Source organism: Arachis stenosperma, chromosome 10, assembly GCF_014773155.1.
Source record: "Arachis stenosperma cultivar V10309 chromosome 10, arast.V10309.gnm1.PFL2, whole genome shotgun sequence".
Classification (NCBI taxonomy): Eukaryota; Viridiplantae; Streptophyta; class Magnoliopsida; order Fabales; family Fabaceae; genus Arachis; species Arachis stenosperma.
In genome coordinates, this window is record NC_080386.1 from 116139345 (window position 1) to 116164623 (window position 25279).

The following is a 25279-nucleotide window of genomic DNA, read 5'->3' on the forward strand; positions in this document are numbered from 1 at the left end:
GTTTGGTTTGTGACAATAAAAAATAACTAAATTTCTATACTTGAAATAAAAATAGAATTTCTAGACACAATTTCATATATAAAGGTATTTTGAAAAATAAAAAAATAATATATGCGAAACGACAATAACTAATTCTGTTATTCAAAGAACTTAGTCAAAACAGAATTATTTCTTGATCATTAAGTAATCGTATCTAATACACTACTAGTCCTAATAGTTTACGTTAATGACACAAAATTAAGATAGACATGTGGATTAAATTGGACGCATTGGCAGGTTTCGTTTGTCCAAATACAAATGTCTTTATGAATAAATACAAAATAAATCCATTTCATTAACACTTTGTTAAGTAGTTATTAGGCAGAACATTTGAGGCTTTACTTTGACTTTAATGTTATATAGAATCCGAACACATACGGCATTAGACACCTAAATAGTTATAACTCATGTTATTTGACTAACATATTAGTTCTTTCAAAAATATCCTTAATATATGCCTAATAATGCATGTACCAAAAAAATATATATCATAATGTAAAGCCTCTTTTTCTTTGTACTTTTCTGTTATTTAATTTTAATCACAACTGGCTACGGACTCTTAAAAATATTTATAAATAGATTTCATTTTCCAATTACATAATAATCAATTAATCATCTCATCATGAACATTAAAATATCGCCACCGTTTTTGGTCTTATCATCATCATTATATTTCTTTTTGGGTAAGAGTTCATTTTTTTATGTCTTTTTGGTCAGTGGTAAGAGTTCATTTGGTATATGGTTGAATGATTGTCACAGATGTGGGCTATCTAAGTCCAATTTATCTCTTGGTCCTAGCCCTCTTCTAACATTGCCCATACTAGCCTTTTGATATATTCAGACGAAAAAAAAAAACAATAAAATATTTAAATTAGGCCAATAAATTTGGAGTTACCATTTTGAAAATAAAAGAAGTTCTTAAAAACACAATATTATTTTCTCGGGATTGGGCCCATTTCAATACCAGAAACAAGAACAATAATTTATCTTTTCTTTACCGGGAATTACTCATCAACCAAAGCTGTTCTTCATCAAATCCAAAAAAAAAAAAAAAAACTGTTCTTCATATTGATATTCTCTTGCAAATATGTGTGTGAGTTGTATGACAAAACAAAAATAAAATATTATCTTCAAAACTATGCCTCTATATTGATGCTAGCATCTTTATTGGTGAAGAGCACGTGTACCTTTGGCAAATGGTTGATTTTTAGTATGGTTGGACTTGTGTTGATATAGAAAGATGATTTTATTGTTCAAATTATTAGTTGTTCTGAGTTTATATTGCTGCTTTGGAAAGATGTCCTTTTAATATTGAATGGAATTTTGTAGGTATTTATTTAAATTGCAATGAGAATATTTGTCTATTCTAGTTTTAAAAAATCTCTTTGGTGTTCTTCCAACTCCAAGATAAATTGGTTATTGTTGGTGATTTCAATTTTATTATTGATCAAGGTGAGAAACTTGGTAGTAATCCTAAATCTCATTCTTCTATTACTGTCTTGAATTACATTATTGGAGATAAATTGAGAATGGTGGGTAAACCATTTACTTGGAGTAACAAATGAAGAAAAGGAGAACTAATTCAAGAAAGACTTGACAGAGTGCTTGTTGATGAAGTTTGGTCCCAATTATACTCTCAACTTCTGGTCTTTAGACTATCAGAGACAAGTTCTAATCACGCCCCCTCTTTTTGGATACTAACTACCAATCGAAGAGATCAAAGAGGAGTTTCAAGTTTCAATCCCGCTGGTATGGTGAAAAACAAATTCGTAACTTCATCAACGAGGTTTAGAACTTAGATATAGAAGGTTCAGCGATGTTCAAATTATTTTAGAAGTTTAAATTGGTTAGACACTGATTGATTCTTTGACAAAAGAACAACTCTACTAATTCTAAAAAAGAGATTGTAGAAGTTACTGCTTTCCTAGAACAAAAACAGGCATCAAACATCATGGGAGACACTGAATTACTTGAGTTTGAACAACGGCTTGAAAAAATATATTTGTACGAGAAACTTTATTAGAAAAATAAATCTAGATTAAATGGCTGAATGAATGAGACAAAAATACAAACTTATTCCATCAGAAATTTAAATCTAGAACCATAAGAAATAAGATATGGCATCTACGGCGGGTTAATGAGAATATGGCAACAACTAATACTAATATTGCTAAGGTGGCTGAGGATTACTTTAAGAGAATTTTCACATCTTTCAATCAGGTAGATTCTGAGATTTTTTTCACAGACTTCGAGCCTAAAGTTACAACTAACATGAACCGTAAACTCAGAAGACCTGTTTCTATGGAGGAGGTAAAAAGAGCTACTTTTAGTATCCACCTTCAGAGTGCACCAGGAGAGGACGGTGTGACAGCTAAATTTTTCCAATTCTACTAAGATATAGTGGGAGAAGACATGTTCTGGGATGTGAGGAGTTTTTTTGCTGGAGGTAGAATTTTGAAAAGTTTTAACCACACCAATATCTATTTAGTGCCAAAGGTCCCAGATGCGAACGATATGACTCAGATAAGACCTATTAATTTGTCCTCTGTTGTCTACAAAATCATTTCGAAGGTGCTGGTCTACATACTCCAAGGATGTATGAACAAAGTAATTAATCCTACTCAAAGTGCATATTTAAAAGGTAGACTTATTTCTGTAACATTCTTATAGCACACGAATGTATGCACTATCTTAAACAAAAAAAAGAGAGACTTGGAATACAAAATGGCACTCAAGCTTGATATGAGTAAAGCCTATGACAGGGTGAAGTAGCATTTTTTATGGTTTATTATGGAGAAGTTGGGTTCTGATTTGAGATTCATTGACTGGATTTGTGAATTGCTGACAATCGTTTCTTACTCTATTGTTGTGGAAGGTCAACCCTATAGTGTTTTTAAACCAAATAGAGGTATCCGTTAAGGTGACCTTCTATCTCCTTTTCTTTTCTTATTATGTGCAGAAAAACTTTTCTTCTTGCTACATAAAGCAAAGCCAAATAGTCTCATTTGGAGAATTCAGATAAAAGAAAATGCCGAACTATAAATTACTTGCTATTCGTTGATGATTCCATTCTATTTGGTAAAGCCTCGAAAAATGGTTGTGCCTCTATTCTAGAATTATTGGAATCTTATGAGAACGTCAGTGGGTAAAGAGTTAATCTTAATAAATCGGCCCTGTTTTTCAGTAACAACACTCCAGTGCCGATTAGAATTTTCCTAACAACCCAGCTGAATATTTCTCACATAGGTGCACAGGATAAATATTTGGGTCTACCTTCCTTTATCAACCGCTCTAAGAAAGTCACATTCAATTCAATCAAAGATAAGATTCTCAAAAGGAAACAAGGATGGAAATGGTGCTTGTTATCTAATGGAGGAAGATAGGTATTACTCCGAACAATTAGTGAAGCCATACCAATTTATACCTTGTCATGTTTTAAACTTTCGAACAGCTTGCTAAATAAAATTCATGGTATTCTAACCCAATTCTGGTGGGGACAGCAAGGTTCTGAAAGGCGAATGGTATGGATTAATTGGGGTAAGATGACTAGGCCTAAGAAAGAAGGCAGACTTAATTTTAAAGATCTCAGGGCTCAAAATTTAGCTATTTTGGGTAAACAGTGCTGGAAAATTGTGACTCAACCTAACTCTCTTCTTTCTAAAATACTTAAAGGTAAATACTTCAGATTTAATTCTATCGTTATAGCAGAAGTAGGAATCTTATCTTCTTGGGGTTGATAAAGTATTCTTGAAGGGAAGTGAGTTGTAGAGAAAGGCATTAGTTGAAAAGTAAGTTATGGTGATATCCGAATCTTCAGTGAACCATGGCTCCCTCCTCCTTACCCCTTTACTATCCCACCATTTGCGGCACTACTATCAGATAGTTACCATCTGTTATGGGTGAAAGACTTATTTTTATAAAATAAACAGTGAAACCAAGCATTAATCTCAAATTTTTTCTCTCCAAAAATTGCTCAGTGAATCCTCTCTATAACCCTGGGAGAAGGTGAAGACACAATTCAATGGGTGATGATCAGGGTCAAAACATATGATGTTGCATCAGGGTACAAGATTGCTTACCAATTTTACATTACTTCCCTTAAATTTTGTCCGAACTTCATGCAATAGAGGTCAGTTTGGAGCCATTTATAGAAGCTGAAAATCTCTCACAAGATTTTGCTCTTTGCGTAGAAAATTCTCCATAGTAAGCTTCCTGTCCTGCTTTTTATCCACCTATGATTTCATCCACTTTAGCAACTTGTCCAATCTGCAAGTCAGCACCAGAATCACTCATGCATTATTTATTTTTCTACGGATATGCTAATCTAGTGTGGAAGAAAAGTCCTTTAACTTATCTCATTCTAGACCCCTAGATGTTTTATATTCTTCGATTGGTGGAGAGATTCGGTGTTACAAACTGCACTTCAGGGAACAAGCTCTCATAGAGCTCAACTGGTTTTGATTATAATTTGGAATATTTAGAAAGAGATGTGTCGGCGAGTCTTCGAGCATGTTGAGGCGCTTCTCTCCTGCGCCGCGCTCCTCCCCTTACGCCACACTCTTTCCTCCTTTGTCTTTCCCGCTTCCTTTGGTAAAAGATTTATCTTTTTCATTTATGTTTTTATTTGTATTTGAAGGAGAATGATTTTAAAGCTATCATAGCTAAATAAACATAGTAATTGCTATCTTCATGCTTGTCAGTATTCATTTTTTTTATGATTTTTGATAATTTTAAATGTGTTTACAAAATATTTGGTTTATTATCTATTATTTTAGATGTTTTACTTAATTTTACCAAAAAAATTTATATTATATGTATTCTTTGATGTGTTTTCAAAATACTTTATTTATTATTTATTATTTTAGATGTGTCTTGAGTATAGTTACAAAATTATATTATAAATCAAATCATTTTTTTAAAAGATACCACTAAAAACTACAAATAATTATTTAGTTTTAAAATAAACATCATTGAAGAATGAATGTGACAGTAGTAGAACTAATTGTTTGTTTTTTTGTTTTTATTTTATTTTATTTTTCTATTATTGCCTTTCAAGCTTTGTTGAATATTAGAATTAGTATCAATAAACATAACAATACTACTTAACGGAAAAAAATAAATAAATGAGAAGAAAATTCTATAAAACTAAGTGCATATAAGAAAATAGCAGTGTGTGTTTAATTGGTTTGGGATATATATTTTTTTTAAAATGTGTATTTAATATTCCAAGATAAAATAACTAATTAAATAATTTGGCAGGAGCTTAATAGTGTAAAAAATTTGAAAATGAGAGAAAATTAAAGAATATAAAAGTTAAACTAAATCTTAATAAATATGATTTTTTAAAAAATCGAAAAATTAATGATTAAAAAATTATTATAATTAATAAATAATTAAATTCAAATTAAAAACTGTTTAAAAAATAATATTTTAAAAGAAAAACAGCATTTCTTATATACATATATAAAATACATTTTACCAACAATTATTACCTTTATTTGGATATAGTTTCCATTATTATAATTTTTACCTTCCTTTGAGATAGGATCATCATGCAAGCCCTGTCGTCCCAACAACAAATATATCTACTACTGCTTTTGCATGTCGGCCAAACCTCCATGCAAGCCTCAGATAATATAATTTTGGCCTCCAGGCTATCATGTGACATGAGTTAATATTTTGGGCAAGAAAATTTTTTTGAAGTCTTTAAAATTATCCTAAATCATATTCTTTGAGATTGATATGCTAAATATAATAATTTTACTATGTATAAAATATATATTAAAATATAATATATACCTTTTATAATAAATATTATTTTAATATTAGTAATTTCCTAACAATCACTCACGTGTTCTCTTTCTATTTATTAATTGTCATAATCAAATACATAAAACTATATAATATAGTTCTATGAATTTCAGTATTAGAGGAGACATATCTTTTTGTTAGGCGTATTTGTAAAGTGCTAAAAATCGTTCTTTGTTGACGTTAATAGATCTTGTCGTGTACTATATATTATTATATTATATTTTTTTATGAACTGTGTCGTAGTGTACTATACATAGCAAAACATTTCATCCATTCATACTTTCTTTGTTTCATTAATTGCATTGGTTGCTACATAATCGGGTTCTAAAATTGTTCTTTTCTTTTGAATAATAGAACGTGTTTTAGTGGACGCATTTCTTGAGCTTCAATTCCTTTTGTTATAAAATAAATATGCTTTTAATATGTCTATTTTTATGCATCCCTTTCTCAACTTTAATCCCTCCCCACCCGAATTGGTTCTTATTTGTCTGGAAATAAATAATTGTCACTACATACCAATCTACCATATTAGTAACATCTCTTTTCGTTGGTCAATTGATGCATCAATCCTAACGGCTTTGACATAGACTTTTCTTGAAAATTACTTAGCTACTTTTGCTAAAGTGCTAAACTATATATAATAATTAATTTAAGTGTTACTAGCTAGTTAGGAGAAAATTAATAGGTAACACTAAATATCAACAATAATAATGTATCTTCTCAACAAAGACACGCAAAAGTATCCATCGATTTAAAATACTAATTATTTTTACTAGTCACTTTATAAGACTAATTATGATCATTGTGCCTTAATGACTATTTAAAAGATAATAAAGCACACGTGTCGTCTTCACCTCCTCCTTGATCAGTAACATCTCCAAATCATTATCTAAATTCCGTTGCTAATAATATATATAATTGTTTTTATATCTTTTTCTAATATTTTTGAATTATATTTTTTTTAAAATAATTAATGATATAAGATGCGTTCGAGAATATAGCCATTTATGTACTTACTTCTATCAATCAAATAAGTTTTTGATAAAAATGATATTATAACAAAAGATGACAAAAACACCCACATAATAGGGTACCCACAGGTATTATTTGGAATGTGGCATTTAACAGAGACTTGTGAAATCTTCACAGGGATGAAGAGCTGCGCGCGAATAAACAAGGACGGAGACGAGAGTAGAGGTATCTGCTTTAAAGAGATCCGCCAAATCCTAGCGAAGAGTGAAATTGCTAAATACCCTTACTTGTATATAAAAGCTATGTTATAATATTTTACAGGAAATTATTTTTATTTTATTTTCTTTTAATGTGTACATAGATTATGTTAAATTTGTGTTTGAATTGTGTTTTAACATGATAAATTTGATTGAATTGTATTCAATTATATGGGCAAAACACTAAAATAAACCAATGGGAAGAAATTTTTACGTAAATCCGCCAAACCAAAATTTAGTTCATGAATCAACCAATGCATGTTTATATGTAGTTCGAATCAATTAGATTCGAACTCAATCTACACATAATTCGAATCATATTGATTCGAATTATACACAAAACTCACACACACACTAATTCGAATCAACTTGATTCGAATTACACACATAAAATAATTCGAATCAAGTTGATTCGAATTACACCCTGATTTATTAAAAAAATTAATAATTTATTAAAAAATTTATTAAAAAATAATAATTTAAAATTAAAAAATATATTTTATTTCATGCATTAAAAAAAATCTAACAAAATATTTAATTACGAGACTTTTTTTAAATATTAATGAGCTATCAATTCAAATTCCATACAATACTCTTTTGTCCATTTTTAATAGCTCATGAATATTTTTTAATAAATTTTTTTAAATTATATGGTGAGATATTACATGATTCGAATTACGCATGGGAAGTTCAATCACTCTGATTCGAATTATACGGTGAGCAATTCGAATTCTATACAATACTCTTCTGCCCATTCTTGATAGCTCATGAATATTTTTTAATAAATTTATTTTAATTATATAAATCACAAAAAATAATGCAAAATTTAAAAATGACTTAAAAAATATTAGAAATACTAAAAATTTGTAATGTTCTAATGATTTAGGTAAATACATGCATGTACACAAATTTTAAATAAATACTCTAGATAGTCAATAATAATTTAAAAATTAAAGAAAATATTTATTCCATCCAAAATAATTAAAAAATATATTTTATTCTATACAAATAATTTAAAAAAATGGCTTAAAATGTTACGAGTACTATAAAAGTTTGTAATATTCCAGTGATTTAGGTAAATACATGATAAAAATATATTTTCTTTAATTTCTAAATTATTAATGTCCTAAGTCATTGCAAATTTTTATAGTACTCCTAACATCTTTTAAGCCATTTTTAAATTATTTTGCATAGAATAAAATATTTTTTGTGGTATAATTAAAATAAATTTATTAAAAAGTATTCATGAACTATCAAGAATGGACAGAAGAGTATTGTATTAAATTTAGAGTTTAATCATTGTTAATTCTAAAAGAAAAAAATAGAACAAGACAAAATAAAAAAAAATCATGCAAAAATTTAAACAAATTTAAAAAAGACTTTTGTTTAAAGAATTCCATTAAAAAATATAATCATTTATATGTCTCTTTTTATGAATTTAAATTTAAAAAATAGTATTATAACAAAATGATTTATGACAATATTGTCATGTAAGATCGAGTGAGTGAAGAAACAACCTCCTTAAACGTGTTGCTTGCAAATGACTCCTAAGATCGAAAGTAAGGCAAATTGATTTCTAAGAAATTTTTAATTTGATTTATTAATAAATATGAAGATTATAACTTTATTATTGTTAAATATGTTAAATTTGAACTTTAGTTAAACTAAAATGTAGCCTCTTCCAGCACAAACTTGACTTGCTTCTCTTCTAAGAGAATGAACCATAGAAACAATTCTTTAATTTTCGGATAAAAAACATAAATAAGCCATGGGGAGAAGAAATTGACATGAATAAGCCAAATGGAAAACTGATTCACGAATCAACCATTGCACAAATTCATATAGTTCGAATCAACATATATCGAACTTCAAATGAATGTAATTCGAAGCAAGTTCTTTCGAATTACATGCACACGTGAATAACCAATAATTCGAATCGATGCAATTTAAATTATAATGCTTAAATCGAATCTAGCTTATTCAAATTAGCTTGAGCATGTATCCCTACATAATTCGAACCCACATGATTCGAATTACTCTTATTTTGCCACTAGTACTAATTCGAAATGACTTGTTTCGAATTATCCTAGAATTGGCTATAAAAGGAGTTCGAATCCACTCCATTCAAATCACTCTCCCACTCTCAGACCCCACCAAATTCCAGAGAAAACGACCTAGATTCACTCCTACGAAGGCACAAGCAGACTATTTAGCTGATGGGGGACGATCCAGGTAGACTATATCGGTTGGATGGAGTAGCTAACTTTTTTAGATGGTGGTTTATATTTGTGGTTCTGCATGTGGTTTGTGTTGGCGGTATTGCATGTGGTTTATTGAGGTGGTTTTATTGGCAATTTTCTTGACGGTTTATGTTAGTGGTTTATGTTAGTGGTTTTGCATGTGGTATTGTTAGTGGTTTTTGTTTAGTAGTTTTGCATGTGGGATTCTTAGTGGCTTTGGATGTGCTTTATGTTAGTGGTTTACGGTAGCGGTTTTTGTTAGTAGTTTTGGTTACTGGTATTGCGTGCGGATGATTTTAGTGATTTTATAGATAAGTTTTGTTGATGGTTTCTGTTAGCAGTTTATGTTAGCGGTTTATGTTAGTGATTTTGTTGGTGGTATTGGAAGTGGTTCTGTATGCGGTTTTGCCTAGTGGTTTCGCATGTGGTTTTTTTGTAAGTGGATTAGCACGTTGTTTATGTATGCGATTTATGTAACCGATTTATGCATGCGATTTTGGTAGTGGTTTATTATATTCCTCTTGTATGTGGTTTTTGTCAGTGATTTCCATAAGTGGTTTATGTTGTTAGTTGTTTTTATTAGTGGTTTTGTAAGTGGTTATAATTATGCGGTCATTGTAATGTGCAGCCCCAGCGTTGCATTTCGAGCATGTGGCGGTAACAGAGCATGCGACTCGATGAGCGTTACGTTCTGTACTTGCAGATGGCTAGATTATACCATCTTGCGAGACTGAATGATAGATGGTTCCAATTAGATGAGCCTCTCGTGAGTGCCTTCGTCGAGCGGTGGCGTCCGGAGACGCACATATTCCACATGCCATTCGGAGAGTGCACGATCACACTTCAGGACGTTGCCTACCAGTTGGGGTTGCCAGTGGACAAACGTTATGTCAGTGGTTGCCTGACGATTTCTATGTATACATCGATGGTGGCCGTCTGGCTTAGGTGTGGTTCTAGGAGTTGCTCGGTGTGATACCTCCTGCGAACCAAGTTCAGAAGTTCGCTGTGAACTGCACCTGGTTCCATTAGACTTTGGAGAGTGCCCCGCGGGTGCCGATAAGGAGACAGTGAGGCGCTTTGCTCGTGCCTATATCATGATATTGTTGGGCACCTAGTTGTTTGCCGACAAATCCGGCAACTGTATTCACATCAGATGGCTACCCTACGTGGCTAGGCTTGAGGAGATGGGTGGATACAGCTGGGGTCGGTGGCACTAGCATGGTTGTGCAGGTGCATGTGCCGAGTGGCCAACAGACATGTGGTGAAGTTAGCAGGGCCATTACAGTTGCTTCAGTCCTGGATCTTCTGGCGCTTTCCTAGATTTAGGCCTGATGGTTATGATGAGTTCAGCTGGCCCTTGGCATTGAGGTACCATTATTGGCATTTTCTATTTTGATTTACCTTATTTAATTGCATGCCCACTTATAATGTTATACTATTTTCTCACACTTTTTACAAGCTTTAACACCAATGTGATATGCAGCTGGTCATGTCACAATCCTTCCGGTAGCGAGAAAGGACCTCGGGTGCAGATGTGGAGGCTCAGGATAGACATGTTATAGGCCAGGGATGTGAGTATACTAACGTCACATGACTACTTAAATGAAGTTTCAGACTTCGGTTTACGAATTGGCCTTACAATGCTAATATCTTTTTTCAGTTTATCTGGATGACGTATAGTTCGGCCGATGTCCTTCAGGTAGTGCATCCGGAGGTATTGGAGCCTCGTCATACGACCTTATGGCGTTCTGTGATGGCACTGATATATTTTGCCGTCGTAGAGTGGCATCAGATTGACAGGGTGTTACCCCAGTTCGGCAGAGTACAGCCCCGCCCCCAGCCCGCCCTGAACATCGACTTCTTGATGTCCAAAGACGAGAGAGGAGGTGATCGTTGGTTTCCGTACGCGTTGCAGTTCTGGCATCTTCACTGGGAGAACCGTGTGGACCATGTTCTCCGGTTCGACGTTGTTGCAGACCCAGGATCCTCACATGACTTCTTGGATTGGTGGAGTCAGCATGGAAAGAGGTTCTTGTCACCAGAGATGTTCCTGGGAGATCCGAGACTCGTTCCTATTCCTATTGAGGCGACGCAGAGGGGTGCCTGATGAGTTCCTGACATGGACTGTGTTGACGACGTTCCTGATAGGCGTCGAGTTGAGAGGAGGGCTCGTGTGGGTGCACGCCGAGCATGCTGGAGAGGTGTACAGATTCGGGATGGGTGATGGTTCTGGCCAGGGTCACGGTGGACTTGGTTCAGGGCTGCTAGGTGATTACTTCGTTGGTGTCCCCGGTGACGACCAGACACTTCAGGAGAGTACACCATGGGTTAGTCCGGAGACGATGTTTTCAGACTTTTTGGCCGGTGATGGCCTTGATGCAGAGTACGGCGGGTCACACTTCCTAGACGAGATCGCTACCATCTTGCAGGAGGATGATGCGACACGTTGGCCACTTCATACGACGGGGATATAGCCCCCTTTAGATGTCGATCTGAACGAGCCTCCTTCCGTGGCTGCACCTGAGTATTTTGCATTGGGAAGTACATGACACTAACCTTAACAATATTTTTCAATTAAGAAGTACATCTAACAAAAACTTAAACAGTGGACTCTTAAAGTAAAAGTGAAATCACCATAGTAATAAAGTGCCTCAGTACACCTAATCATGCAGTCCTAAATGGCTTGGTCCTCCGACCTGTGGACAACCCTGATGTGTGTGGCCGGGCTGCCGACAGAGCCCACATCTCTTCAGCCTGTTCGGATCTGCCTCGTCCATAGTGGTCCGTATCCTAGTAGACCTGGGACGTCCCTCTCTCGCACGCCTCTTGTTCGGGTCTGGTATCACTGTTGGCCCATTGTATGGTGGCCAAAACCCTCGGAAATGGGAGGTGTGAACCCTATCCGATACACACTGAACACGAAATTAAGACGATACACCTGGTGCACATACGGCTGCCAAGTAAGTCGTGAATAGGCACAGCATGCAAGGGCGTGAGGACACGGGAAATGAAGTGCCTGAAAGTGTCCGCAATCACATGTCTGGTTTGAAAGCGAGACCCTGTAGCTACCCAGTGAGAACGCACTAGTAGGAGTCGTCTCCGCAACGGTGAACTCCGAGTTATCTCTGTCATACAAAGTCACCGTGAAGCACCTTGTTGTCTTCAGATTGGCTTCGATGCACTTTACCAGATGTTGACTGAACTGTTGTCCGGTACCCAACTGGGCCTCAATCTCTCTCCCCTTGCGGACGAATAGTTCGGCCAACCTACCGTAAGTTGCCTTGACCAGGGAGCACACGGGGAGATTCCTGACCCCCTTAGGATAAAATTAACACACTCGGAGATATTTGTGGTCATGTGCCCAAATCTCCGACCCTCATCACGATGATGTGTCCATAACGAATACTCAATTCGGTTCGCCCACTCACACATGGCAAGGTCTTTAGACTGGAGAATATCAAACCAGTAATGAAACTTTACCTCGGTCTTAGCATAAGCTGCATTCACAAGTAGCTTTCTTGCGTCCTTGCCCTTGTAGGTAAGTGCGAAATTTGCTGCCACATGTCGAATGCAGAATGCACGGTATGCAGCTGGAGGTAGCCATCCTCCGTCCGGAGCCTCAAGGGCAGCCTTGATGCCGTTATGCCTGTCTAATATAACCAGCAGTCCCGGCTCCAGGGTTATGTGCTGACACAGGTGGGAGAGGAAGAATGACCAGGACTCCGCATTCTCATCCTCAACCAGGGCGAATACAACAAGAAGAATGTTGGAGTTCCCATCCTGAGCAATCGCGACGAGCAACGTTCCCTATACTTGCCATACAGATGGGTGCCATCAATACTTACCAACAGCTTGCAATGACGAAATGCCTCGATACAAGGCGGAAACATCCAGAACAGTCGGTGAAAATAAGCTTGCGACTCGTCCACCTATCCCCCAACTCGAACTGGGCTCGTCCTAAGGACTGCAACTGTACTAGGCATCGTCAGCTAAACTCCTAACACCCACCTAGGGAGCTCGTTATACGACTCATCCCAGTCATCATAGATATGGGCAACGGCCTTCTGCTTTGCCAGCCAGACCCTCATGTACGTCGGCCTAAACCCAAAGTGTGCGGCCGTAGCATTTAAGAGCACCTTGATGCATACAGATGCATCAGCTCGAACCATTGGCATGATGAATGCCGAGATAACATGATAATCCAAACTCCTGTGATCGTTAGAGATGGAGGTTGCTAGACACGTATGTGGTCCATTGTACCGTTTGACCTCCCAAATACCCTTTCGCTGCCGAAGACTAAGCCAAATCAACCATGTGCAACCATTCCCAAACTCAGCATACTTCCCAACATACCGGCGATAATCCGACTCCACCACCTTGTACTGTACCCCGCGTCGGATGCTGTAAGTCTTCACACTTATCACGGCATCATCTTTGTCCTGAAATTGCTGACCAACCTGAAACTCTGTTACTCCGATAGACTTCCGCATCTCTGGAGCCAAAACCAGCAGGGGCCCCAAGATCCCCCTCCTGCCTCATGGCATCCAAGTCCAAAGATGAAAAATGTGGAGGGTACTACTGTGTGCCAGAACTAGAACCACATCCCGCACCAACAGGCTCACTCGGTCCACCCTCATCGCCACTGTCATTACCAATGATATTCGACTCCACATCCTCGTCCTCTGGATCATCCAACAATGCATCTCCAACTCCAACCGGTGCAGCACATTATACAGGGGTCGGCACAGAATCCCCTGTTCCAACGTCGCCGCCTCCACTTCCATTAAGATCCACTGCGAATGAAGGGGAGGTGGCAGGCTGGACCGAAAGTTCATACACAGGGACGGAGGAAGATGCACCCGCAGGTCTGGAGCTAGAACCGGCTACGGTGGCTACAGTGGGAGTGTTCCGGTTCGAACCCCCGAGCTAGATACCACGTCAACCAACTTCGCCAATAGTTCTAGTGTGCTCACTTCGGGAAACTGCCTGCGACAATGAAACAGGACCTGTAAGTCCTCATCACTTCCGATCGTGAAACAACCATATTTCACAATTTCTTAGAGGACCGAGATTGGAATCCGATAGAAAAACTTCTTAACACGTTTCACGCCTTCTACACCAAGTTTTCCTAGAACAGAACTAACAAGATCATCATAGCTGGTCATAGGCCTCACAAAAATACTGAGACGATCCTTATCAGTGAACTTCATACTGGATCGTGTTTTCCTCTTAATCGATCCTCTGTGGTGAACTAAGACGACAAAACTCTCCTCACTAGCCATTCTCCTACTCTAATGAGATCAATTCTAGTTCACACCATATATATAGAGGTCTAGTCCTTTATAATTCGAACCAGCCTGATTCGAATTATGGTTTGTGTAATTCGAATTAACCCATTTTGAATTACATGTAAATGGGTCATTGAGAGTAAATCGAATCAACCTGATTCAAATTACATGTATTGTGTAATTTGAATCAGCTGAATTCAAATTATTAGAAATTGGGTGTCATTGAATAATTCAAATCTACATTATTCGAATTATGTGGTAGTAGAGTTTGAACTTACTTAATTCGAACTATATTTAAATGTTGTTTGGTTGATTGATGAAGCATATTATACTTTGGCTGATTCGTGTAAAAAATTGATCACCTTGATTTGTTTCTATTTTTTACCCTTAATTTTCTTACTTTTTTATTTATTTAATTTTTTTATGGGGGAAAAGAAAGAAGAGGGTTAGGTTTTGTTAAAACTAATAATTAATATTAACATATCATTTTGTTATTATCACATATAATAATATGTTAAACAATTTAAAATTTTATTTTTCATAAAATTCATTCGTTTATTTAATTTCTTGTCAACGCGTTATCATCAAACTTTGGCTATAATATAATGTAATATATTTAACTCTAATCATGTTATTATGAGTACATAAAATTCAGTGATTAAATTAATTATTTATATAAAATATATATTAAAAATAAATTAAATAATATATATTTATATACAATACACCGTGATTGATTTAAAAAATTTTGAGTGTGTATACTTTTGAGTACTGCGTCTCATCAAACTTTTGTGATTGTTAAAAAATTAAAGGAGGCCAGGGAAGAACCACAAAGTTAAGTAATTACACAATATTTCTCATCTAAACTAGAAAAAGGCAATTACACAATGTAGAAGGACAATATGGTTCTCATCATGCAGATTACCTTACTTTCACCTCTCACATATTTTGTCTTTTCCATCCATTGCCTACATAATTAACAACACAATAACTGCTGAAGAATAGACATCTTTCTTATCCAAGCCTCAATAATGACTTAACGAGGGATGTTGTATATTTTTATTAAAAATAATTAATAAAAATTAAAGAAAATAAAAAATATATCTTTTTTATGATAAAAATATAAAAAAGTTACGTAAAAAAATGTATGTAAATATAAATTTTCTATTAATAATTTGTGGACGGCCATATGAACGTACGAATGATATCATTATTTGATAAAAGTGACACACAGCTAGCAAGCACAATAGACGAAAACGAGGTTGTGATACTTTATATACAACTGTACGAGTGAGTTTGTCTCTGTGAATAGAATAGGATATGATATTGAGAATAGGATAGAATAAGATATTGATAGATAAAGATATAAAATTTTGTATTTTTATATTTTATTTGGTAATAAATTAAAATAAATTATAAAAATTTAATTTATTTTTATTTTTTTATTTAAAAATTTGAGATAAAAAATATAACAATAAAAAATATAATTATAAAAAAATTAACAAGAATAATGAAAGAAAAAAAAATAAGTTATGTCATTTGTTAGTGTCTTTATATCTTTTCTGTCAGAATAGATACAAAATACACTAATTTAATGTCTCTAGACATATTGTCTTAATTTATATCTCTTCTGTCAAACAATTTTTTATTTTAATATTTCTATCTCAGTATCATGTCTTTATAAACAAATCCAACCTAGTAGTCTCATTGCATGCAATAATGTCATAATTAACTTATTATTGAATGAATTTTCTTTTAAGAAATATTAATTAATAATACTGTTGAAACAGTTAATCATCCATTAAAATTGATTTGAGAGGTGTGTGAGGTAAGAATGTTGGATAATTATTAGGATGAAAATAAATATATACGTGTAGCCTTAGAATAACGCCGACAATCACTATCAAAGTGCAATTGTGGCCATAGAGACAAACATCGACTGTGACCCCTCACATTTTCGTCGCCCACCCTACTCAATTGGGATACCCTTCCTTTTCACTCTCAATATCTTTTTTGTTTATTCTTTTTTCACACATATTCTTCCAAATAGTAATTGAATTGGATACAAAAAACATTTATTTAATCGTTTAATTTTTTAGTGGAAATATTTCATAACACTGTATCATCAGTAAGTTTTAAGAGTATTTATAATTGAACTAAAAAATGATCACGAAATATTTTTCATGCATAAATTAGGATTTGAATCATCGCACGATTTAATTTTTTATTAAAAAAATTAGAAGATGAACCACTAAATCACATCTATATGGTTAAAATTATATATTTATAAATATGATATATATAGATCAGCCTACTACTAGTATATTGTCTATATTTCAAGCCCGAAAAATAAAACTAAATTTTTTTTATATAAATATATATATTTCGATATTTAATTTGCACATAAAAGATTTAAGTATTTGTAAATAAATTTAATTTTTTTTAAATTATAAACAAGAACTTTTAGGATACTAAAGTGTCATGTATCAAAATCTGAAGATAACAAAATGCATACATTGTAAGTATATTTAGTGTGAATATATATATATATATATATATATATATATATATAACTCTTAGTGTGAAAAACATCTATTTTTTCTAGTTCAACTATGAAATCACTTTTTGGGGTTTCACCGAAGGAAAATTGGAAGCATGGGCACGTCCAAATGTTGGCCATAATATATAGTTTCTTCATGTAAGGATTGGACAAAGAAGCCTTTCCCTTTCAACTCAACTCAATTCAAATTGAATTGACCAATTTCTGAATCCTGTCTCTTTGTTGGGACTTCTTCCTAACCAGCATTTATATTTCAAGTATCCTTATTACACATCAAACATATGTATGCATCATATCAATCATCGTTATTGATTAATTTTATATTAAAGGGTACTTATAAAAAATTGGAGTTAGTTATGATTAATACATATATGTTATGTAAATATTTTAAGAACAATGGGGCTTGGATTATTATTCCTTGGTTTCCCTTTCGACATATAGCCACCAAAATTGACAATGATAACAATGTTACATGTATCATGTGTTCACACTAGTGACTTCAAAATATAGAAGATTTTCTTCCTGGGAAATACCTTTAAAGTCTATATATTATATTATACAAGGACTATTACTTTCTTTTGTCTTTTATCTACTAATTAAAGAATGAATCCCACTCAAATTCCATATATTAATAGATGATAAATAATAAACAGCAAATAAGACCATTAAATCTTATCAAGTTTCCAGATATTTATTATAGTATTTGTATCATTATATTATTTTAAATGTATAAAGCTTTGGAGTTAAATTAAGGTTATAATTATTCTGTCACCCTCTTAATTTTACTAAAATTTTAATTAAGTTTTTATATTATTTAATTTTTTTATTAAATTTTTATACTATATTAAATTTTATAATTAAATTTTTGTTTTGATAAAAATATGAAAATTAATAAAATATTTTATTAAACAAAATAAATATATTTAATATTTAACTGAATATTTTGTATAATTTAACAGAATATTTTATTAATTTTAACGTTTTTATCATAGTAAAAACTTAGTTATAAAATCTGATATGGTATAAAAATTTAATTAAAAAAATAAATTATAAAAATTTAATTAAAAATTCAGTAAAATTATAAAAATCGACAAAATAATTAAACCTTAAATTAATTATGCTGATCCAGTGTATTTTGATGCTATCAATTTTCGTGTGTCTCTTTTTTTTTAATATTATTTATGTAAAATATTATAAATTATTGATAAAATTTATTAAGAATTAATAATTAATTATTAATGATGACTAGATTTGTCAATAATTAAAAATCCTATATCATATTCTTTTAATAATTGTGCTTACTCTTTTTTGTATTTATATGGACATTAATTAATATAGAGAATTTCTTTTACAACTCATGAGTACATGTATGTTCTGTTCTAGAGCCTTTTGTCACGTTTTTTATTTTTTGTCCTACTTTAATTATCTTGTACTGATAATGTGTGTTTTTTTTTTTTAATGAAAATTGATCTTTTGAAAATAGAAATTATAATTCCATTATCTTTTTAGTATTCGACTACACTTTTTTTTTAATTACATGAATTTAATTTTAATGTGCTAACAATACAAACTATTTTATACAGTCATATAATTACATTCATTTTTTTAGACAACCATTCATATATTATTAATAAAAAAATAATTATTTTTAATAATATAATATCACATGATTAGATATACGTATAAAATAATTTTACATTAACACTGCATTAAAATTAAATTTTTAATTATATAATGATGGTTTCTAATCAAAATAAATTTTTCATCCGGCCTTACATTTTGTTATAGACATTGAGATATTTATTTATTGTACTAGACTTTGTGCTTTTCTTTAAGCCAAATATTTTTCATATTTATTTATGTATTGTACTAGAATTTGAGCTTGTCTTTAAACCAAATAGTTGCAGAAAACAATATCTAAAACATTTTGAAGTAAAAAATGGTAACTGGAATACTAAAACTGATGAGAAATGAAACAAATTATTGAAGATAAAACATAAGCAAATAAAATGAAATAAAGAGATGACTTCTAAATACTTACAAGCACGCACTTACATTCCATGACTTCTTACGTTAGTGTGATTTAAAAATTTTTTAGAATGTGTTTGTGGGTGTGAGATTCAGAATAAAAGTCTCTTTTTCAATCTTCACATCTTTGATCTATTTATAAAAAAAATTCCATGATGAAACAGGTCTTACTCGAAGATCAAGTAATTTTTCCAGCATTCTAAAAAAATGTTACTGACAAATTTAATGACAGATTTTTTAATAATTACGAGTAAAAATTCGTCTCTCAAATAGGTTACTGTTAGATTTAAAATTTCGTAACTAAATTCGATGGTAAATAGAGGCTCGAAAATTAGTTTTACTAGCGCCGAATTTAGCGTTCATTCTGATGTAACAGGATTTAGTAAAACACGACATTTAGATAACGACGAACACTTTACTGTCAGATTTTTTCGCCAGTAAATCCAACAGTAAATTTAGATAAAATTCAAACGCAAAACTCCTCCCCTAACTTTTGCAAACTCTCTCTTTTTCTCTCTCTATTCTTTTCTTCTCCCTCTTATCTCTCTCCCTATGCTCCATTGAAGAAGGTTGTGCGCCACCTCCTGCAGCTACTATCACTGCCAATAAGCCACATTGTCGTCATAGATCAGCACGTCATCATAACTGTTGCTGAAATCTTCGTGGAAAGCCTCTACCGTGCCACTGCTGCTGGTGTTCCTTGCCATCGGAGGTTATTACCTTGTCATTATCACCGCGGCTGAGGTCCATTCCGCCGAAAGTTAGGTTGTTGTCCATTTTTTCTTTTGGTTGTTTGTTATATTACTTAACCTAGCTCAATCATCATAAGTTTCACTGCCTCCTCCTGTCATCCTTGTCATTATCACCGCGGCTGAGGTCCATTCCGCCGAAAGTTAGGTTGTTGTCCATTTTTTCTTTTGGTTGTTTGTTATATTACTTAACCTAGCTCAATCATCATAAGTTTCACTGCCTCCTCCTGTCATCACCACGTTTTCACTACCTTGCAGCCACCATCAGAGATAATTTTTCTATAGTTTTTGTATTTTTTAGATTGTTTTGTTTGTTTAGGCTTTTTTAGGTATTTTATCAAATTCTTGATTAAACTTTTTAATGAAGTGTATGTGTGATTAGAGTTTTTTTATATTAATTTAGTGTAATTAGAAACTAAATAATGTTAGGTTCGGTAGAGTGTAATTTAGGGTTTGTTTTGAGTTGATGGTATTTTGGATGATTGTTAATTTTTTTAGTTTATTTTTGTCTAAATTAATTATTTTCTGAGTTACTTAGTGTTGATTGTTGTTAATTTTTTATGTTAATTATTAACTTATTGTTAATTTTCTGAATTTATTGTTGTCTGAATTAATTATTTTTTGGATTAATTTTGTTGAGTTGATTGTTGTTAATTTACTTAGTTTGTTACAATTTACTCATTTGAATATATGAACTTTGATTTGATAATTTAATTATAATTTGTGTGTTAATTATGTTTATAGTTTGTGTGTTGATTATATTTATAGTTTGTATTAAAGGTGTACAGCTTACTATTCTGGAAATACGCCTGTAAATGGTAGATCTCTAATGATGGTAATTCTTTATTCATAGATTAATGGTTGATAATGCAAAATCTCCAACTAGGTTTGTAAGTTACTAAAATTATATAACTTTAAATAGATATATCATTTGAAAGATATACATATGCATGTTAGTGGATTATTGGAAATCTTAATGCATCATGATATGTTAATTGATTCTTTGTGAATTTGCCCCATTTGCCTATAACTTGCACTCCCTTTGTATAATTAATTTGTCCTATTTGTAGATAAACATGGAATACTTATAATCTTAATTTGTCTCATTTGTATAATTACTTTTTGGGATAAGTACTGTTTTAATCCCTAAAATTTAAACTCAAAATCAAAATTGTCCCTAATTTTTTTTTATTTAAAATGGTATCTAGCGTTAAAATTATTTATGAAATTATCCTTTTAACCATTTTATATATCTTTATCCCATTAATTTTATTCTCTCATTTGTCTGATTAAAATCCTATCTTCAGCTCCTTTATTCAAACACATAAAGATAAAAAAAAAAGAAAAAGAAAGAAGGTGAACGAGAATTGAAGAAGAGAGAGAGAGAGAGGAGAAGGGGCATCATCAATGGAATTGAGTGATGCTGCATCGTCGAAGAGCAGCGATTTCAGATCTTCCATTCCTCAGTTTCAGATTTTTTTCCTCCTTTTTTTTCTGGTGATCGTTTCAAAGACCAGCGGCGGTGACAGTTTTGACGATTTTGACCCCCCTCTCTCTCTCTTTCTCTTTCCTTTACGTTCTCTTTCTTCTTTCGACGGTGGTGGCAGTGATAGGGACGGCGCCAGTGGATTAGTTGTCGTTGTCATCGTCGAAAAGCAGCGGTTTTAGATCTCTCTTTTCTCGATTTCAGGTATCTTTTTTCTCCCTTTTCTGGAGACAGTTTTGAAGACCAACGGCAGCAGCAGTTTCGACGATTTCGAGCTCTTTCTCTCTCTCTCTCTCTCTCTCTCTCTCTCTCTCTCTCTCTCTCTCTCTCTCTCTCCTCTGCATTCTCTCTTCTTTCCATAGTGGTGGCAACAGCGATGGATTCCTTACTCTCATTGTCTAATGATGAGCGAATAATTTATACACTTTTTGGCATTGTTTTCATATAATTTTAGTATGTTTTAGTTACCTTTTATTATATTTTTTAGTTTTTATGCAAAAATCACATTTCTGGATTTTACTATGAGTTTGTGTATTTTTCTGTAATTTCAGGTATTTTCTGGCTGAAATTGAAGAACCTGAGCAAAAATCTGATTCAGAGGCCGAGAAAGGACTACAGATGCTGTTGGATTCTGACCTCCCTGCACTCAAACACGTTTTTCTAGAGCTACATAAGTCCAATTGGCGCGTTCTCAATTGGGCTAGAAAGTTAACATCTTGGGCTTTCCAGCAATGTTTAATAGTCCATACTTTTTCCGAGATTTGATGGCCCAAACTGGCGTTCAAACGCCAGCCAGAGACCATTTTCTGGCGTAAAATGCCGGAACTGGCACCAGAACTAGAGTTAAATGCCCAAATTGGCATCCAAGCTGGCGTTTAACTCTAGAAAAGGTCTATGCACGTGTAAAGCTCAATGCTCAGTCCAAGCACACACCAAGTGGGCCCCAGAAGTGGATTTCTACACTATTTGCACTTAGTTACTTATTTTCTGTAATCCTTAGTAACTAGTTTAGTATAAATAACACTTTTTACTATTGTATTTCATAATCTTTGGATCGAGTTTCATGCTTGGCTGGCCTCACAGCCATGCCTAGACCTTTTTCTCTTATGTATTTTCCAACGGTGGAGTTTCTACACCTCATAGATTAAGGTGCGGAGCTCTGCTGTTCTTCATGAATTAATGCAAGTACTATTGTTTTTCTTTCAATTCACACTTACTTCTTCTCCAAGATATACTCTCGTACTTAATTCAGTTAAGTCAGAATGAAGGGGTGACTCGTGACAATCACCCACCATCTCCGTTACTCGCTTAGCCAAGATCCGCGTGCCTGACAACCACAAGCGGTCTACATGATGTTCAACGTAGTCATTGGACGACAGCCAGAGTATAGTCTCTTGGGTCTCGGATCCACGGATTTGACTTGCCTCTCCTGACAACTGAGCATTCGAATCCGTGAGATTAGAACCTTCGTGGTAGAGGCTAGAACCAATTGGCAGCATTCCTGAGATCCGAAAAGTCTAAACCTTGTCTGTGGTATTCCGAGTAGGATCTGGGATGGGATGACTGTGACGAGCTTCAAACTCACAAATGTTGGGCGCAGTGACAGTGTGCAAAAGGATAGAGAGATCCTATTCCGACACAAGTGAGAACCGACAGATGATTAGCCGTGCGGTAGCTGTGCCTGGTATTTTTCATCTGAGACGACAAATCCGACAGTTGATTAGCCGTACAGAAACCGTAGCTGGACCATTTTCACTGAGAGGACGGATGGTAGCCATTGACAACGGTGATCCACCAACATACAGCTTGCCATGGAAGGAAGCATGCATGATTGGATGAAGACAATAGGAAAGCAGAGGTTCAGAAGCAACAAAGCATCTCCAAACGCTTATCTGAAATTCCCACCAATGAATTACATAAGTATCTTTATTTTAATTTACGTTTTACTTATCTTTCAATTATCAAAACTCAAACCAATTGAATCCGCCTGACTAAGATTTACAAGATGACCATAGCTTGCTTTAAGCTGGCAATCTTCGTGGGATTGACCCTTACTTGCGTAAGGTTTTATTACTTGGATGACCTAGTGCACTTGCTGGTTAGTTGTAGCGGAATTGTGAAAAGTGTGATTTACAATTCCGTGCACCATCTAATCATCCCTTTCTCCTGAGCACATTGTATCTCTCTTGCCTCTTTCTATACTAACACTACAAAAAAATGGTGAATACCGTCGAATTTAGTATCGCACATTAGTGTCAAATTTACGGGCTGTGTATGTGTCAAATTCATTAGGTCAAATCATTACCGACGAATTTTTATTTACGACTATAAATTCGTCGGTAATAATTGGAGGAAAAACAAAAAAATAGGCACGAAATTTAGCGTGAAATTTACCGGCTGATTTTTCCGTCGGTAAGTGGAACGCTACATTGTGACCCGCAATGCATTAGCATCAGATTTATCCACCGTAAATTCGACGGTAAACTTATCCTAAATTCAAAAGAAAAACCTTCTCCCTCATTTACACACACACACTCTCTTTCTCTATAACTTTCTCCTTTCTCTTTCTTTCTTCTTTCTACCTCTAGCAGTTCCTCCAACCACCTTCTGCCAGCGTCGGCCACTTGCATTCTTTTTTAAATACTTCGTGGAGTTGCCTAATCCTGTTTTGTTTCCTGAAACAATGCTTCTCCCTTTGTCTCCCTCGCAGTTGGTGTCGCTGCCGCTGTTGCACCTTCTGTCACCAGAGCTGTATCTCTCCTTTCTCTTCCAGGTAGGTTGTCCTTATCCCTTTTCCTATTTCATCTTTGTTTTTACTTCATTTTAAATAAAATAAATCATAAGCCCCTTTTTGAACCCTAACCCTAACCCTAATCTCGTTTTTACTTTTTTCAGTTAGCTTTGTTTTATTAATGCGTGTTTATGTTTTTCTTTATTATTATCATAATAAATTTTATTTTAGTATTCTTATTCATTGACATAAAATTATTCTAAGTAAGCTATTTGTGTGTTGTAATTTCTTGGACAACTCATCATCCCAATACTAATGTTGCTATTAAGTTGTTTAGGCAAGCTAATTCCTTGTCATTGTTAACTATTTGCTTATTAGATTATTCTAATTTAGTTTTTTTTGTTAAGTTCTTTTGGTCTATTTCTAAATATAGTCTAGGTATTGTTGAATTGAATATTGAATCATATGTTGAATATGAGGGTACTGACGAATTGTGATATATTTAGGTAAACATATGTAATAATATTGAACATGTTAGTTTTTTTTAATTCAATTGATAATTGAAGTTTTGAATATGGAAAGATATAGGAGTGGTCTTTGTTGCTATTAAATTATGTCATTTATGTAAAACAAAATTAATTTGATATTAGTTTGTTGATGAAGTTAAATATATTGTTGATAATTTACTTTTATTTATACTATTTCAGGAAAGATTCAGATTATTTTAGTTTGAAATTCAAGAAATGAAAATTCACTTAATTAAAACAATTAAATTGAATGAACTAACAAATATGAGCTTCCTGCTTTCTTTTCTTTTTCAAATACATAAATTACTGTTATTGCTATAGTGATTAATTAACATTGAGTATCAATTTGTTTCACATTTATAGGTGGTCATTATTGAATCTTAAAACACTACTTGATTAGTGACTTTCTTATTTGCAAAAGAACAATTGCCTATAAGTAATAATGTAATATCACAAAGTTAGTAAATTAGATATAGGACAAAGAATTAAATAAAAAAATATATTCATGATGTTTTATTTTAATCCTCCTACATATAGTTCATACTATTACTTAATAGAAAATGAGCTAATGAGAAAAACGAAGTTTTGTTT

The 25279-nt window shown here is 33.4% G+C and overlaps 1 protein-coding gene across 1 annotated transcript; it reads left to right on the forward strand.

The window, feature by feature from the left end:
• The first annotated feature begins 9986 nt into the window (after positions 1-9986).
• On the forward strand, positions 9987-10434 carry LOC130957532 (protein MAIN-LIKE 2-like). Its single transcript, XM_057884381.1, has 2 exons — positions 9987-10215; positions 10265-10434. Exons 1-2 carry the CDS (start codon positions 9987-9989, stop codon positions 10432-10434), a joined length of 399 nt encoding a protein of 132 aa, XP_057740364.1.
• The last annotated feature ends 14845 nt before the right edge of the window (positions 10435-25279 follow it).

Bases quoted from the DNA above. Each gene is read 5' to 3' on its own strand.
- LOC130957532 (XM_057884381.1), top strand. From the start codon at position 9,987: ATGCGACTCGATGAGCGTTACGTTCTGTACTTGCAGATGGCTAGATTA. The intron at 10,216-10,264 runs GTTGCCTGACGA...CGTCTGGCTTAG, and splicing joins GGACAAACGTTATGTCAGTG to GTGTGGTTCTAGGAGTTGCT.